The 15,497-nt window shown below is 41.1% G+C and overlaps 1 protein-coding gene across 3 annotated transcripts in view; it reads left to right on the plus strand.

The window, feature by feature from the left end:
- The window catches only part of fig4a (FIG4 phosphoinositide 5-phosphatase a), a 70,409-nt gene that overhangs the window by 4,787 nt on the left and 50,125 nt on the right, over nt 1-15,497 (plus strand). For all 3 annotated transcript variants that reach the window (XR_011515987.1, XM_015947355.3, XM_054747967.2), the window contains 7 exons: nt 3,005-3,161; nt 3,494-3,544; nt 3,947-4,110; nt 5,078-5,206; nt 9,156-9,256; nt 9,633-9,795; nt 15,053-15,150. Coding sequence is in view for 2 of the 3 variants with exons in the window: in XM_015947355.3 (XP_015802841.3) it covers nt 3,005-3,161; nt 3,494-3,544; nt 3,947-4,110; nt 5,078-5,206; nt 9,156-9,256; nt 9,633-9,795; nt 15,053-15,150 (863 nt within the window). In the remaining variant the exon portion in view is untranslated. The remainder of the gene's footprint in view (nt 1-3,004; nt 3,162-3,493; nt 3,545-3,946; nt 4,111-5,077; nt 5,207-9,155; nt 9,257-9,632; nt 9,796-15,052; nt 15,151-15,497) is intronic.

The raw sequence follows: 15,497 nt of genomic DNA on the forward strand, positions 1-15,497 counted from the left end.
CCTTAAGCTAGTCTCCAATCTGAAACCTGCCTCCCCTGGAAGTAGGTCACTAACGCCCACCTTCTACGAGTTGCAAGAAAAGGGCGGTTGATTTAATGCTGCAGTTGAGATTGTGACCTTAATGTCTAAGAGGACATTTATTTAAGTTTTACTTGCCAGGCTAACAGAGGACTGCTTTAAACCTCCACCAGTGAATATCCTGACAAATTATTTCGACACTGGGGACAAAATAATGCCGTAAAAAACACATTTTCTGTCCACAAAGATGCATAAAATGGCCAGCACAGGAGATGTGTGTTAGGCGACTACTCTTTTGGGCCAGGCTTGGTAGCATAGTGGTTTGAGTACCTGCCTTTGCTTACTGTTTTACAACGGTTGTAACTTTTTTCTTCTTTTTTTAGCTACACTTGTCAGTATTATGTTTTCAACCCTTTATTGGAAAACTGTTTAGAACTCATGTTTAACCCTCCCACTGTCCTAATGGGTGTGGGGTGTGACCCCGCAAGGAAAGTTGACCATTGAGCAGGGTTGATGGTTTTGGCAGGGGTGAGGAGTGAGCACCACCTCACCCCTGCCACGTGGACCTCAAGGAATACACCATCAACCCTGCTCAATGGTCAAATTTCCTTGTGGGGTCACCAATAAAGACAGTGGGAGTGTAAAAAAAAATAGTTTTTTTATTTTTTATTTTTTACTTTTTAACTTTTTACTTTGTGTGTTTAGAGCCAGTATGAGTCCATGTGAGGTGAGCAGAGTAAATCAACTAAATGCTGCTTGAAAATGACCAAATTCAAAGATCTTTAGAGACAAATATTTTGCGGGGGGGGGGGGGGGGGGGGGGCTGGGATGGTGGGCTGGTGCCTATCACCAGCAGTCAATGGGCAGTCAGGCGCGGTACACCCTGGACAGAGAAGCCAGTCCATCGCAGGGCAACACAGAGACACACAGGACAAACAATCATGCACACACACCTAAGGACAATTTAGACAGACCAATCAACCTGACAGTCATGCGCATGCACAGGGAGAACACGCAAACTCCATGCAGAAAGATCCCAGTCCGGGAAGCGAACCCAGGACCTTCTTGCTGCAAGGCAACAGCTCTAAAGATCTAAAAATAATCAATAAATCTAAAATGTAAAAACATGAAATTTGCTTCCGCTGGCTGAATAAATTACCGCCGACACTGGGAGTCGAACTGGCATCAGGGCATGGCAAAGCAAGGTGAAAGGCAGACTGCTCGACTACCAAAGGCAATAGGGAGCCAAAGTCACGCCCATCTACTTCAGGACTATGGGTCCCCTGAAGAACGAAAATATGAAAATGGGGCCCAAAATGCTGTTTTCTAATTCCACTTATGTGCCATGGTTATATGACGTCCGTGAATTTTAAAGAAGCATTTTGATAGCAAGAAAGCACTTATTTTTGCATGGGAGTAAAAGCTAATTTAGGTTTTGTGTGAAAATAAGACCAGGACTACAAATGTGCTTAATGAAATTGACGTCATCAAACCAGACACGGAGAGAAACTGAGGGAAAATGGCTGTAAATTCTGTGAACTTCAAATTAGGGATGCACCGATACCGATACTGGTATTGGAATCGGCACCGATACTGGTATCGGTGCCGATTCCAATACCAGTATCGGTATTGGTAAAAGTTAACCGATACCAGGAACCGATACCAATGCAGTTGCTTGAAAATGGCTTCACTGTAACTTGTCATTTCTGTTCACCTAATATTTTAGTTTTTTAATGATTTCCATTCATATATTTTACTTTTTATCTTCCTCACAGTCTCTTCCTGTTGAAAGCAGAGAAGAAAATAAAATCTGTATTCCAAATCATTGCATTTTTTTGTGTGGTGGAAGTATCGGTATCGGTAATCGGCATCGGCGAGTACCCAGATCCAAGTATCGGTATCGTATCGGGTTGGAAAAAAGAAGTATCGGTGCATCCCTACTTCAAATCCTTCGTTCAGGAGGAAAGAACCACCATAAATCTGGCCATGTGGTAAGTAGCAGCTACGCTAAGGGGAGAGGAGATTATGTGTATGCGACGTGCCGATGTCTGATTTGTAGTCATGCTAATTACGAACATTTACAAGCTGATAAATCTCAAAGTGCGTGACTGGCGTGGTCGAAACGCCCATCATTAGTTTTCATTTGAACTGCACTACAACATTTGTGTGATCCAGGGCGTAAGGCAAAGCAGATTAGAAAATAGCTCTTTTAGCTCCGTTGACTTGCATTCATTTTTTGTTCTTCCGGGGACCCGTGAGCCGACCGGAAAGGGAGGAGACTCGGGCTCCCTATACAAAAGCAACCTTGTCTAAGACGATGTGGTGGGCACGTTTTGTCAAAGCGGGTGTTGGCGGAGCTTCACTGAAACAGACCGTTTCATTTCCTGGTATAAATTCAGGCTTCAAAAGTGTTTGACACATCAGCTCATACTTAATAATCAAATAGCTTAAAACTGATTCCATGTTTCTTTTTCCAAGGTTCGATCATACATGTTTAATGAAGAAAAACTTAGTAAAAGAAAACAAACGTAGAATTTATCAGGATAATAAATATTTAGTAATATGAGTTGGCATCAAAGTGGGAATTTTAACAGGGGACTCATTTTTATGATTATTTGCCTTGATGAGGCATTTCTAAAGAAAATGCTGGCATCGATTTGTGTTTTGGGTTAAGTGCCATGAGAAAATAGGTCCTCCAAAGCTGAAAGCAAATCATTAGTCATGTTTCATGATGCTGTCTGGGTCAGATTTTAATTATGAAAACACATTAACCAATTTTCTTACACAAAAGCAGACTCAGACACATATGAAGAGACTCTGCACTTGTTTGTAAACCACCTGAGCTGTAGATGATTAAAGGTTGCTCTTAAAAAGTAATCTTCATTCACATCAACTTTTTTTCTACAAAGAGTTGTACCTTTATGTAGTAATTAAACGAAATTTGAACAGGATTTGATAATAATGTGTTTTATTTCTTCTCTGACAGGGTTTGTACGTTTTCTCGAGGGATTCTACATCGTACTGATCACCAAACGCAGAAAAATGGCTGACATCGGAGGTCACTCTATTTATAAGATTGAAGACACGTCCATGATCTACATCCCTAATGATTCTGTTAGAGTTGCACACCCAGATGAAGCGAGGTATTGTCTCGCCCACTCCATCCTCTTCTTTTTTAAGATTTTAGATGATATTAAAATCTCAAATTTCATAGCGAAGGAGATTTTTTGTTTCTTCATCTCATTGTGTTGGATATCCAGAGGAAAAGTGAAAACTTTCTGAATACATCTTTATGAGAAATGATAACTAAAAATTTCTGACCCAAAAAAGGAATTTTGTGTCTGTTTTCATACGTGGACAAAACTTCACGAATGTGAACTACAGTTGCTTATTTTTAAAGATGAGATAATCGTGATAAGTTGTTCCGCTCTCCTGCTGTTAAATGTGTGGTTACTGACTGAGCTTTATGTTACAGATATGTGCGGATTTTTCAGAACGTAGACCTTTCTAGCAACTTCTACTTCAGGTAAGATATTAAGTCTAATTTCTCTTCAATGAAATTACAAAAGTAAATTAATTATTATCCTTGAATTAAAGAAAACATTAATAACATTGTTCGGGAGGCAATAGTTAAGATATTTACAATACAGGTAGAGTGCTTGCACTGTATAATATCTAACTTTTTTTGGTTATGATGATTTTTACTTTGAAGAAAACTATATTTCTAGTGCATAATTTGTTAGAATTTGTCTTGCTGCAGGTATTTGGCAACAAGTCACTCTCTCCTGATATGAAAAACTCTTGATATTTCTTGTTGCGCATGCATGAAAGTAGTTCAAAACACTATTTCTGCAGCAGTAACAAATTCTGGGGGATTTATGGGACAGTACAGCATGTTCTTCTGTCACATCGCCCTTATGCCCTGCAGCTACAGCTATGACCTGAGCCACTCGCTGCAGTACAACCTCACATTGCTGCAGAGACCTTATGAACTGTGGTCGTCAGCAGATCCTGCTGCTGAGGAAGAGGTGTATGCTCAGAGCAAGCAGGACAGCTTTGACATCTTTGAGGACGAAGGTTTGCCAACACAAGGTGAGCAGGGGTTACAACTTTTCTTGAGTCTTATTGCAATGACGATGTTCTGAGCTGAAGGCCAGGCTGTTGTAGTTGCTGTGAGAATTAGCCTGTAGAGTATAGGTTATACACTCAGTAAATATAGCAAACAAAAAAAGTATCATGACAACATTGCTACTTTGGGAATTTCTGTTTTTTATTTTTGTGTGTTACAAGTAAAACCTGATACTCCTTCGAGACTTTAACTCATCAACATTTTTTTTATTAAATGTAATGAAATCTAAATTTAAAAAAAATACACCATAAAATAGGTTAAGTGTGAAATATATTTAGAATTTACCATTAGGTGTTATAAATTGGGCTCAATTAAATGAAAAAGCCTAGAAATCCTTGTAGGAATGCATGTCACCTGCAAAGATTCATTCCATTGTTTTAAACTTAAGATCATCTTTTGTTGAGGAAGGATGGGGTTGTGTAGCCTGGCAAGCCGTCCTATATATGTGACTATATAGCCTGGCCACGCTCCAATGATGGCTCTCAGTCGTGGGGTGGGATCAAAAATGATGTTATAGCCATTTCTGTGCTTGTTAAATGTAGTTGGGCACAAGAATCATCTTAAATTGGGTTGACTTCTTAAATTAGTCACCGATGATTACTTTCTGAAAGTTTCATTACAATCCATCCAGTGGTTGATGAGATCTTTTGTAACCACTAACACACACACAGACAAAACACAACAGCAGATTTCAAGTCATAGATGGCTCATTTAAATGCATATTTAGTTGGTGAGGTTTTTTACTTTTAAGATATTGTGTAAAAAAGGCGTGATCCTTGGTGCGATTACAAACATTTCTAAATAACTCTCGATGTTTTACGTCACCGTTTTTCCCTTTCTAAATATGCTCTCAACCGATTAGTTTGACTCATCCCAGTTTAGTAAAATGATCCAGTGTTATTTTTTTACGTGTCTATTTTTCCTCCACAGTTGTTTACAGCCTCCAGAACGAGCCGTATTACAAGTTTGTGTGGAACGGGAAGCTCCTCGAGCACATCAAGGACATAGTGCATCCGAACTGGCTCATGTACATAATCCATGGCTTTTGTGGCCAGTCGAGTATCCTTCAAGCACTGACAGGTCAAGTGTGTTTGCTAGTGTGTGTGTGTGTGTGTGTGTGTGTGTGTGTTTGTGTGTGTGTTTCAACTTTATTTCTAGTTGCCACAATCTACTTGTTGCTATGGGTTTCAGGAGAAACCTTTACAAAGTGTGCTCACTTTAAAAGCATAATCTTGAGTCTTTGTTTGAACGTGACATCTTTGAGCTCTGATGGGTTTAACTGAGCACACACAGGTAAGACGACACAGCTGTATTTCAGCGACACTCCCCCCTTCCTTTCAGCCCGGCTTTAACTTGCCGAGCTGCTTTTGGTCCCTCGTCGGAGCACGTGGATCTCACTTGTGAGCAGGAGCGTGGGATTCAGCCCTTTAGTAGCTTTAGCAAAATAAATACGGCGTTAACAGGTGAATAGACACTGGTAATTGCATAATCTGTCCATCTGCTTGCTGCAGGAAGGAGCTTGATTGCCAGTGTTTCACTTTATTAATGCCTTTAAATGTTTAAACTGAGACCCAGAAAGCTGAGGCTACATGAGTAATTGCCTTAGGATTTTTGAAAAAGCTTCTGCTAGATTGATGCATGGTGCACAGCTGCAGAGAGTAAATATTCTGATTCATGAGGATAAAGGTTTGCCTTGGGCTCAGGATTCAATTTCAAGTCATTTGCCATCACGTCTTATTAACTCCAGCCACATTAAGCAGTTTAAAGTGTTACGTTTTACCACTAATGCTCATAAATATTTATACACAGACTTCAGTTTATAAGTATTCACAGTGAAACATCAATGTTTTTCTTTTCATGAGAGGGTGGATAACGACTGAGAGAATATGTGGGAAATTTTAGACCTTTCCTGGAAACTGTTTGACCTTCGCTTCTGCTACAGTGAGAGGAGGAGAAGCACAGATGATGCAAAGTGACGATGCACAGATGTTTATAGGAAATAAAAAGTGCATGCACCCCTAAGTTTAAACTCAAGAGAATGCAATGGTTGAAAACATTGTAAATGCAAACCATTTTTCTGTTTGTTCTGTGTGAGTGTAAACGTTAGAAACTAGAACATTTCTGAAGACTCCCTCTAAACGTGCCAGTGGCACTCGTGATTATGCAAGCTGAGACAAAATAACATCTTATAAACTGTACAAACGTATTAAGAAAACCAAGATCAAATGCTAATAAAGCTGCTGCCAGTGGCTCGTTATGGTCACCATGGTAACAGCACAGCTGTGCCTCTCAGTCCATGACAGCAAACTTAAGCCTAGTCCACACGTAGCCGGGTTTTTTAAAAACGAATATCCACCCCTCCAAAAACTTGCATCCACACCACCTCGTTTAAAAAAAAAAAAACTCTGTCCACACGTACCCGGATAAATACGTTGTTAAGGACATGCCAGACCTGTAGGCGGCAGTACTTCCCCCGTTCTTAACCTCGTCCTTCGTCTGTGGTCTTCCGCAAGGAGCAGTAATTCTGCTTGCAAAAACAAACAAGCAAAAAGAGCTTGGACAATTGACAAAGCGAGCGCAGCTCTGAGGGCATCCATGCTGTCGGCCAGTGTAAACACAGGTCGCACACATGATGTCAGCATTTTTTTGTCGCGGAAAGTGACGTTGCGGACCTTAAAACTCCGGTTTTGTCCGTCCACACGCAGACACCCAAAACGGAGAAAACGCAGATCTTCACTTTGGCCGGAGTTTTTAAAAAGATCCGTTTTCGTGTGGATGACAGGCCAAAACGTAGAAAAATATCTATGTTTTGGCAGATCCCCGGCTACGTGTGGACAGGGCCTTAATGTGAGGCAGCCCAGAAAGCAAACCTCAACCAGTTGCTGCGCAAAAACTAAGGCCCTGTCCATACGTAGCCGGGGATCTGCCAAAACATAGATATTTTTCTACGTTTTGGCCTGTCATCCACACGAAAACGGATCTTTTTAAAAACTCCGGCCAAAGTGAAGATCTGCGTTTTCTCCGTTTTGGGTGTCTGCGTGTGGACGGACAAAACCGGAGTTCTAAGGTCCGCAACATCACTTTCCGCGACAAATAAATGCTGACATCACGTGTGCGACCTGTGTTTACACTAGCCGACATCATGGAAGCCCTCAGAGCTGCGCTCGCTTTGTCAATTGTCCAAGCTCTTTTTGCTTGTTTGTTTTTGCAAGCAGAATTACTGCTCCTTGTGGAAGACCACAGACGAAGGACGAGGTTAAGAACGGGGGAAGTACTGCCGCCTACAGGTCTGGCATGTCCTTAACAACGTATTTATACGGGTACGTGTGGACAGAGTTTTTTTTTAAACGAGGTGGTGTGGATGCAAGTTTTTGGAGGGGTGGATATTCGTTTTTAAAAAAACCCGGCTACGTGTGGACTAGGCCCAAGTCATACTGAGAAAATTCTTGAACTTTGCTGATGATCACAAATGTATTTTTATGATTTTATGGCATTTAATGTAGATTAAATAAGGATTTATAGAACCTTTACTTTTAGTATTAAAGAGAATAATTTGAGCTAAACTTTAGCTGAAATCTATGTCAAGTTGGAAGGAAAACCATAAGTTGTAAAGGAGTGGGAAACATTGCAAGTGGAATAGGACAAAAATCCTAAAATTTTGATGCAAGATTTGTGTTTATACTAAAAAAAAAAGTTTGGGAAGTAAAATGTGTATATTCATAAAAAAAATTAAACGTGATGAATTTGGACTCATCAGAAAAGTCGAAACTTTTCAAGATGTGGGCCAAAAACGGGCCACATGATTATCCATCCGTCCATCCATCCATCCATCCATCCATCCATCCATTTTCTGAACCCGCTTGTCCATGTAGGGGCTGGTGCCTATCTCCAATGGTCAACCGGCAATCAGTCGGGGTACACCGTGGACAGAGAGCCAGTCCATCGCAGGGCAACAAAGAGACACACAGGACAAACAATGACACACACACACACACACACACACACACACACACACACACACACACACACACACACACACACACACACACACACACACACACACACACACCCCAAGGACAATGTAGACAGACCAATCAACCTAATAGTCATGTTTTTGGACTGTGGGAGGAAGCCGGCGTACCCGGAGAGAACCCACGCATGCACAGGGAGAACATGCAAACTCCATGCAGAAAGATCCCAGGCCGGGAAGTGAACCCAGGACCTTCTAGCTGCAAGGCAACAGCTCTAACCACTGCACCACAGCGCAGCTCTCATAATGATATATTTAAAAAAATACAAAAATGATTTCATGGTCGTTATGTTTTTCATTTGCGCTCTTCAGAGTAGGTCCAAAGTAAACATATTAGTTCAAATGTTTAAAAATGCAGGGAACAGCTTGCTGGAGAGAAGATTCTTCCTTCTAGAAATACAAATGGCGACTGCATGACATCACTTCAAGGGTTCGCTCTGGACATTCCTGATTTAGACAGTTGAATCATTGGTTGTGAAATCTCCCCAAGTCATAAAACTCAACTACGATTTATTCATATTATATTTAAAAGCCAAGTCCAACTTCTTGTCTGGCTGAAACTTTAAAGGATGATTCAGTAGTGAGGTTTTTCCCAACCCCACTGTTGGTGGTGGTGGTTGTTGTTTTTTTTAGAATTTCTTTTCTACAGCATATCTTATATTTACATGCTAACAAACGTCAGGCCATTTTCTTCCCAAAGGAGCCATTTTAAAGTTCTAAAGTTTTTTTTTCAAAGGTGCAGGGCGTATAATAGACACAAATCATGGCAGAAATGCAAACACATCAGTAGTGAGATGCTTCAGTGCTTATGCATTGGCAAGAAAAATAGAACTTCAATAAAAATGGTAAAATATAAGAAACCAGGTGTTGCAGACTTTTAAAATTCACCTTTTCTGTTTTGTATTTTATAGTTATGAAGTATAGATTTATTATTTGTGTTTATTGTTTTGTTACACCTCCTTTACCCAATGATCTCAGAACTGCTGATCTACGGTCGACCGGTTCACATCACCCTCATTGCCAGGCGCTCCAGCAGATTCGCAGGAACCCGTTTCCTGAAAAGAGGTGCCAACTGCGAGGTACAACGGTTGCTCGGGCAACGGGGACAATAGATAGTGGAGGCAAAGCTTAAGGCCATCAGGATGATTGAGATGACTCAAGTTGATCACGGGGGGTTAATTTGATCCACGGCCTCTTTCCTCACTATGCATAAGTGTCTGTGTGGGTGTATAGTGGGAGGAAGGAGGAAGAAGGAACTCTTCCTTCAAAAAAGGGTTTTTGTCCTCATTTTGGACTACTAATTCATTTTATAGTGCATCAATTCTTCATGTGACTCATACTCTATTCCTATTGCACACAGGTAGAAGTTGAGCTCTAATCAGAGTTCAGTCTTGACTTGTAAAAGGCAAACGTGTCTCCCCACCATCATGGTTTTATTGTTTTTTTTTTTTTCAGGGTGATGTAGCGAATGAGGTAGAGACGGAACAGATTGTTAACGACGCCTCAGTTATGTCCTTCACAACAGGAAGCTATTCCTCATACATCCAAGTGCGAGGCTCTGTCCCGCTGTACTGGTCCCAGGATATTTCCACCATGATGCCAAAGCCCCCGATACGACGTGAGATAGATTTATTTATCTTTAAAATGTTCTTTAAATTAAGTTTTTTTCATTACTTGGAACTGAGTTATGTTTCTTATATTTAGTGATGTAAGAAAATAGAGATAAACTGGAATATTGTGGTATTTAGTGTAATGATACTGAATCAATATTCAAAAGCAATGCATTGATTTTTTATTTACATGCAAACATTTTGTGTATTTCTTTGGTGCGGTGCAATTCACACTCCGACTGCTAGTTGGCAGCAGTGTTTACCACCTTGATTCTTACCAGACAAGACCTTGTGGTTACACAGGGTGTGTGTTGGAAGTGTCTGGCCCGAGTTTTACAATTAAACTCGGTCTTAAAAATTGCACATATTGTTTTGATGTTAGTATCGCAATATATAATATGGTCTTCCCTGTGTTGTGATTAATAACCTATCTCTAGATTTTTGCCAATACACACTGCTCTTTATCTAATGGCATTATCACTAGGTGTGTCTGAAATTACTGCTAAACCATTAATATCGATCAAAGTCGGCATTTGAAACTTAATATTGAAAAAATATCAGTATCTGTTTTCTGTCTTTTAATGAGACAAACTTTACATACCATACACATAATATACATCAAACTCTTCAGCTGCTTCTCTCTCTCAAAATGTCAAAATATGACCAATCAGAGAAACAGTTTCTGAGATATTTTAGTTTATTTAGCACAACTTGTGAAGTTGAAATTCGCCTTGTCTAGTGAACGTACGCTGTCATTACAACACGTAGCTATGTGTAGCTAGATAGCTAGCAAAAGACTAAAACAAGAATCTTCACCCAAGGCTTGCTTTTCTTATTTGAAGATCTTTGTAAATGCTTTTATCTCCATAGCTGCAATTTACATCCATCCATCAATCCATCCATTTTGTTCCGGTGTCGAGTTGCGAGGCAGCAGCCTAAGTCGAGAGGCCCAGACTTCCCTCTCCCCAGCCACTTGGGCCACCTCTTCCGGGGAAATCCCAAGGCGTTCCCTGGTCAGGCGAGAGACATAGTCCCTTCAATGTGTCCTGGGTCTCCCTCTAGACCTCCACCAGGTTGGATGTGCCCGGAAAACCTCACCAGGGAGCATCCAGGAGGCATCCTGCCCAGATGCCCGAGCCACCTCAACTGGCTCCTCTCCATGTGGAGGAGCAGCAAATCTACTCAGAGTCCCTCCCGGATGACCGAGCTTCTCACCCTATCTCTAAAGGAGAGCCAGCCATTCTGTGGAGAAAACTCATTTCGGCAGCTTGTATCCGCAGTCTCGTTCTTTCGTTCACTACCCAAAGCTCATGACCATAGGTGAGGGTAGGGATGTAGATCGACCGGTAAATCGAGAGCTTTGCCTTCTGGCTCAGCTCTCTCTTTACCATGACAAACCGCTACAACGCCCGCATCACTGCAGATGCAGCACCAATCCACCTATCGATCTCGTTCTCGTTCTCCATGCTTTCCCTCACTCGTGAACAAGACCTCGAGATACTTAAACTCCTCCACTTGGGGCAGGACCTCATCCCTGACCCGGAGAAGGCATTTTCCCTTTTCTGACTCAAGACCATGGTCTCAGATTTAGAGGTTTCTGCAATATACAGAAACAGAACAAATGCATTACTAACTAATACACACAACTTGGGGAGAATGAGATTCAGTTGTTAAGTATGGCACTTTTCCTATTAAGTAGTTGTCATTTTGCACAGAAAATATCTAAAATCTAAGCATGCATGAAAAGAGATATGTGATGTTGGTAACCTAAAAGGTTTTAGATTTTTTGTTTTTATGAGAGGGAGACTCGGTGTAGATTGATATCAGAAGAGTCAGACAATGTCGGCATATCGGATATTGGTCAAAAAGCCAATATTGAGCGTCTCTAATTTATTATGCATATTAAAAGTTAGCAAAGCAATCCAGACATAGTACTTTTTCATGATTTTAATTTTTTACTAGAAGGTAAAACAGAAAAACAAATTTCAAGTAAGACAGGTTTTGTAATAAAGCCCGACTTTTTAACCAGTATCAAAAAATATCAAAGAGACGGAATAAATTTTAAAAAGTAGATGAGGACAGGGTGACCTCCTTCTTCATCCACAGTCTTATTATAAACAGAATAAAAGCACAAAACCTCAGTCAGAGGGAGGTGATTCGTTCCCTGAGACTGATGACAAGGCGGCTTTATTTGAATAAGCACATTTTATACACAGATGCAATTCAATGTTCCTTGTGAGAACAGCAAGGACATAACAATAATGTGACAGCACAATTAAAATACTCAAATAAATTTACACCAAATTAAATACACAAAATAATTTCAGATTTAAGAATCAGAAAAAAGACGAGGCTGAGCAGTTGCAGTGCAGAAGGTGAAGCATAAGAAACATGCATAGGCTGATGAATACATGATGATTTAAATGTTACTGGAGTTGGGGCAGATCTGAGTTCCTAAGGAAGCTGATTCCATCTGTGTGCAGCATAGTAGCTAAAAACAGCTTCACCCTCTTTGGTTCTGACCCGGGAATCTAAAAGCTAACTTTTTCTGAAGGATCTCAGAGCCTTGATAAATCCAACACGTATTGCCTTTGAGTGATTTATAAACTAGTAGCAGCACTTTGAAATTGATTCTACAGTTTACTGGTAACCAGTGTAGAGATTTAGGAATATGAATAAAGATCTCTGAAATGTAAAATAATATTTTATTCTCTTCAGCAGCATCACATGAAAAATAATAAGGGTATGAAAATGGATAACACAACCGGCGTTTTATTTTTCCAAGCATAATACTCCAGAACACTTCCGCGCTTCCATTGTCGAGCCGGCAGACCGGAGCTGCGGCAGCAGGGTTGTCGGTGCCTGTCGTGGTTGGCAATTCCCGAACCCACTAGTGGACACCGACGGTTAGGGATGCCATCCAGCTGAAGAAAGAGTCCTATAGGTGTCTACGTTCCTACCCTCACCTATAGTCACGAGCTTTGGGTAGTGACCGAAAGAATGGATACAAGCGGCCGAAATGAGTTTTCTCCACAGGGTGGCAAGGCTTTCCCTTAGAGATAGGGTGAGAAGCTCTGTCATCCGGGAGGGGCTCGGAGTAGACCTGCTGCTCCTCCACATCGAGAGGAGCCAGTTGAGGTGGTTCAGTTATCTGGTCAGAATGCCTCCTGGACGCCTCCCTGGTGAGGTTTTCCGAGCACGTTCAACCAGTAGAAGGCCTAAAGGAACTCCGTAGGAATGCCCCGAAATTGCTGGTCCAAGTGGCTGGGGAGAGGGAAGTCTGGGCCTCCCTGCTTAGGCGTCTGCCCCCGCAACCCGACCGATGTATACTCCTGAACATTTTTTAACCCAACAATAATCTCAGAAAGTGGTTCACATCGAGGAAAAAACACAAGCTGAGTGAAGTCAAATCCGCTGATAGTGAATTGAGGGATGTTCTGACCTCTATACTGGTGAACAAGAAAAGTGTCAGGTCACATCTATGTCTCTATTGGCACGTACACATTAGCGTCAGCACGGTCGCAGTTTGGTTGGGCTGGATGGCATGAGTTTGGGCTGGTACGGGAGGTGTAGTCTTCACATATAAATCCGAGGGACTTCTCAAGAATGCAGAAATCCCCGAGCCTGTGGGCGGCGTTTAATGCTCGCTGGAAAGTCCGCTTCATGATTCAACAGAATTAGTCCACTTTTATTCTCAGTATTGCAATTTTCTTCGACATGTAGAAAATGACAAGATTTTGAGTAAAAGCAGTCATTTCAAAGGAAGACCGCTTTCCATTTTTATTACTGACTCAGCAGCAAAATAGTTTGTCCATTTAATGGCCTCATTTAAGTGTTATTTACTTAAAGACCTTAGCGAAAATACTGAAGAAAATGGTTCAAGGCACATTTTCTTTCCTTGGGAGAAGTTCCTGTTTTTGTTGCAGTGGGGAATTGTGTGTGTGTGTGTGTGTGTGTGTGTGTGTGTGTGTGTGTGTGTGTGTGTGTGTGTGTGTGTGTGTGTGTGTGTGTGTGTGTGTGTGTGTGTGTGTGTGTGTGTGTGTGTGTGTGTGTGTGTGTGTGTGTGTGTGTGTGTGTGTGTGTGTGTGTCTGCTCTGTCTTCTCCATCCCAGTGAGTCGTGGTGGATGGCTGCTTATACTGAGCCAGGATCCTCTGGAGGTTTCTTCCTGTTAAAAGGGAGTTTTCCTCTCCACTGTCGCTGCATACTTGCTTAGCATAAGGATTGCTGTAAAGCAGGGGCGGGCAATCCTGGTCCTCGAGGGCCACTATCCCACATGTTTTACCGTTTTCCCTGTTTCAATACACCTGATTTGAATCAGCAGGAGATTAGCTGGCTTCTGCAGCTTGATGAGCTGCTGAATCAACTGTGTTGGAACTGGGAAATAACAAAAAGATGGAGGATACCGGCCCTCGAGGACTTGAGTTGCCCACCCCTGCTGTAAAGTCACGATGCAGTCTGCTGAGTTCTGTTACATAACAAACTTTTTACTGATAGGCATAATAAACTGAACTGACTCATGATTTGCTGCTATATAACTAAACAAAATCAAATGGACATGTATTTTAGATAAATCAGCAGTGTCACAAAGACAAGGTTTGAGCTCCGTTTTGTATTCTGACAGTTGCATGTATTTAGATAAGTAAATGAAAATACCTTAAAGCTATTAAATTGTGTTTTCTGCACCGAGCAGAAATACAGATGAAAGGGACTTCTAAACTGAGAATCTGCTGCTGCATTGAGGAGCCCATCATGATAGTTTTTCTTAAAAGTGAAATTAATTACAAAACTGGCTGACCCATTTCTTGCAGTCCCTCCTCCGTTGACCTTGTAGTCCTTTTTGCGTGTGGCTGCGGGTGTGAGGCTCAGGTTGTCGCAGATGGAAGCAATGAATTATTTTTGAAAGTGCAGAATGAATAAAAAAGGGAAAGAGAATGATTGCAGCTTTAAACATAAGTGCTCTTGTTATTTGACATCAGAATTCTCCAGCAGTCTCTTCAAAAGTTACAAACCTGAAAAATCATGCAAATACTTGACATAAAATCAAGTTTGGGAGGTGGGCAAGTGGAACTGCTACGTCATTCTGTTTTCTGTTTGCTGCTTAAGATATTTGTTTAAATGGGTTTTGTCCACATAAATGGTGCTGGTTGATGAATAGGGATTTTAGCAGCCTCTATTTGTTGTATATAAGTTTAAATTTAACTTTTTAGTAACTGTTGCAATCTCAATTAGAATTTAATTCGTTTTTTATTTTTATTTGTTACAGTGGACCAAGCAGACCCATATGCAAACGTAGCAGCCCTCCATTTTGACCAGATGCTGCAGCGGTTTGGCTCGCCCATTATCATACTCAACCTGGTCAAGGTAGCATGCTTTTGACAGACTACTTTCCAGGCATGTTTTAGACATTTTACAAAATAATTCTCATTATGGAGTACTCCTTTTGCAACTGTTAGCTTTGGTTAAATGAATAATTCTGCCTTTGTTATTGTATTTGCTGTGATTTTCTTCCTGAATGGCTTCAATTTGGATAAACAGCTTTTACATCCTACAGGACTGATAAGCTAATGGCGAACCCAAATGGAGCCAGGCATATCGGTTGAAAATATTATGACACAATTTAGTAAATCATCATACTGGTGTCAGTTTAACATTACAGTTCTCAAAAATAGGAAAAAGATCGATCAAGCTAACAAATCAGGGTAAAGAAA

This window comes from Nothobranchius furzeri, chromosome 2, assembly GCF_043380555.1.
Source record: "Nothobranchius furzeri strain GRZ-AD chromosome 2, NfurGRZ-RIMD1, whole genome shotgun sequence".
Lineage (NCBI taxonomy): Eukaryota > Metazoa > Chordata > Actinopteri > Cyprinodontiformes > Nothobranchiidae > Nothobranchius > Nothobranchius furzeri.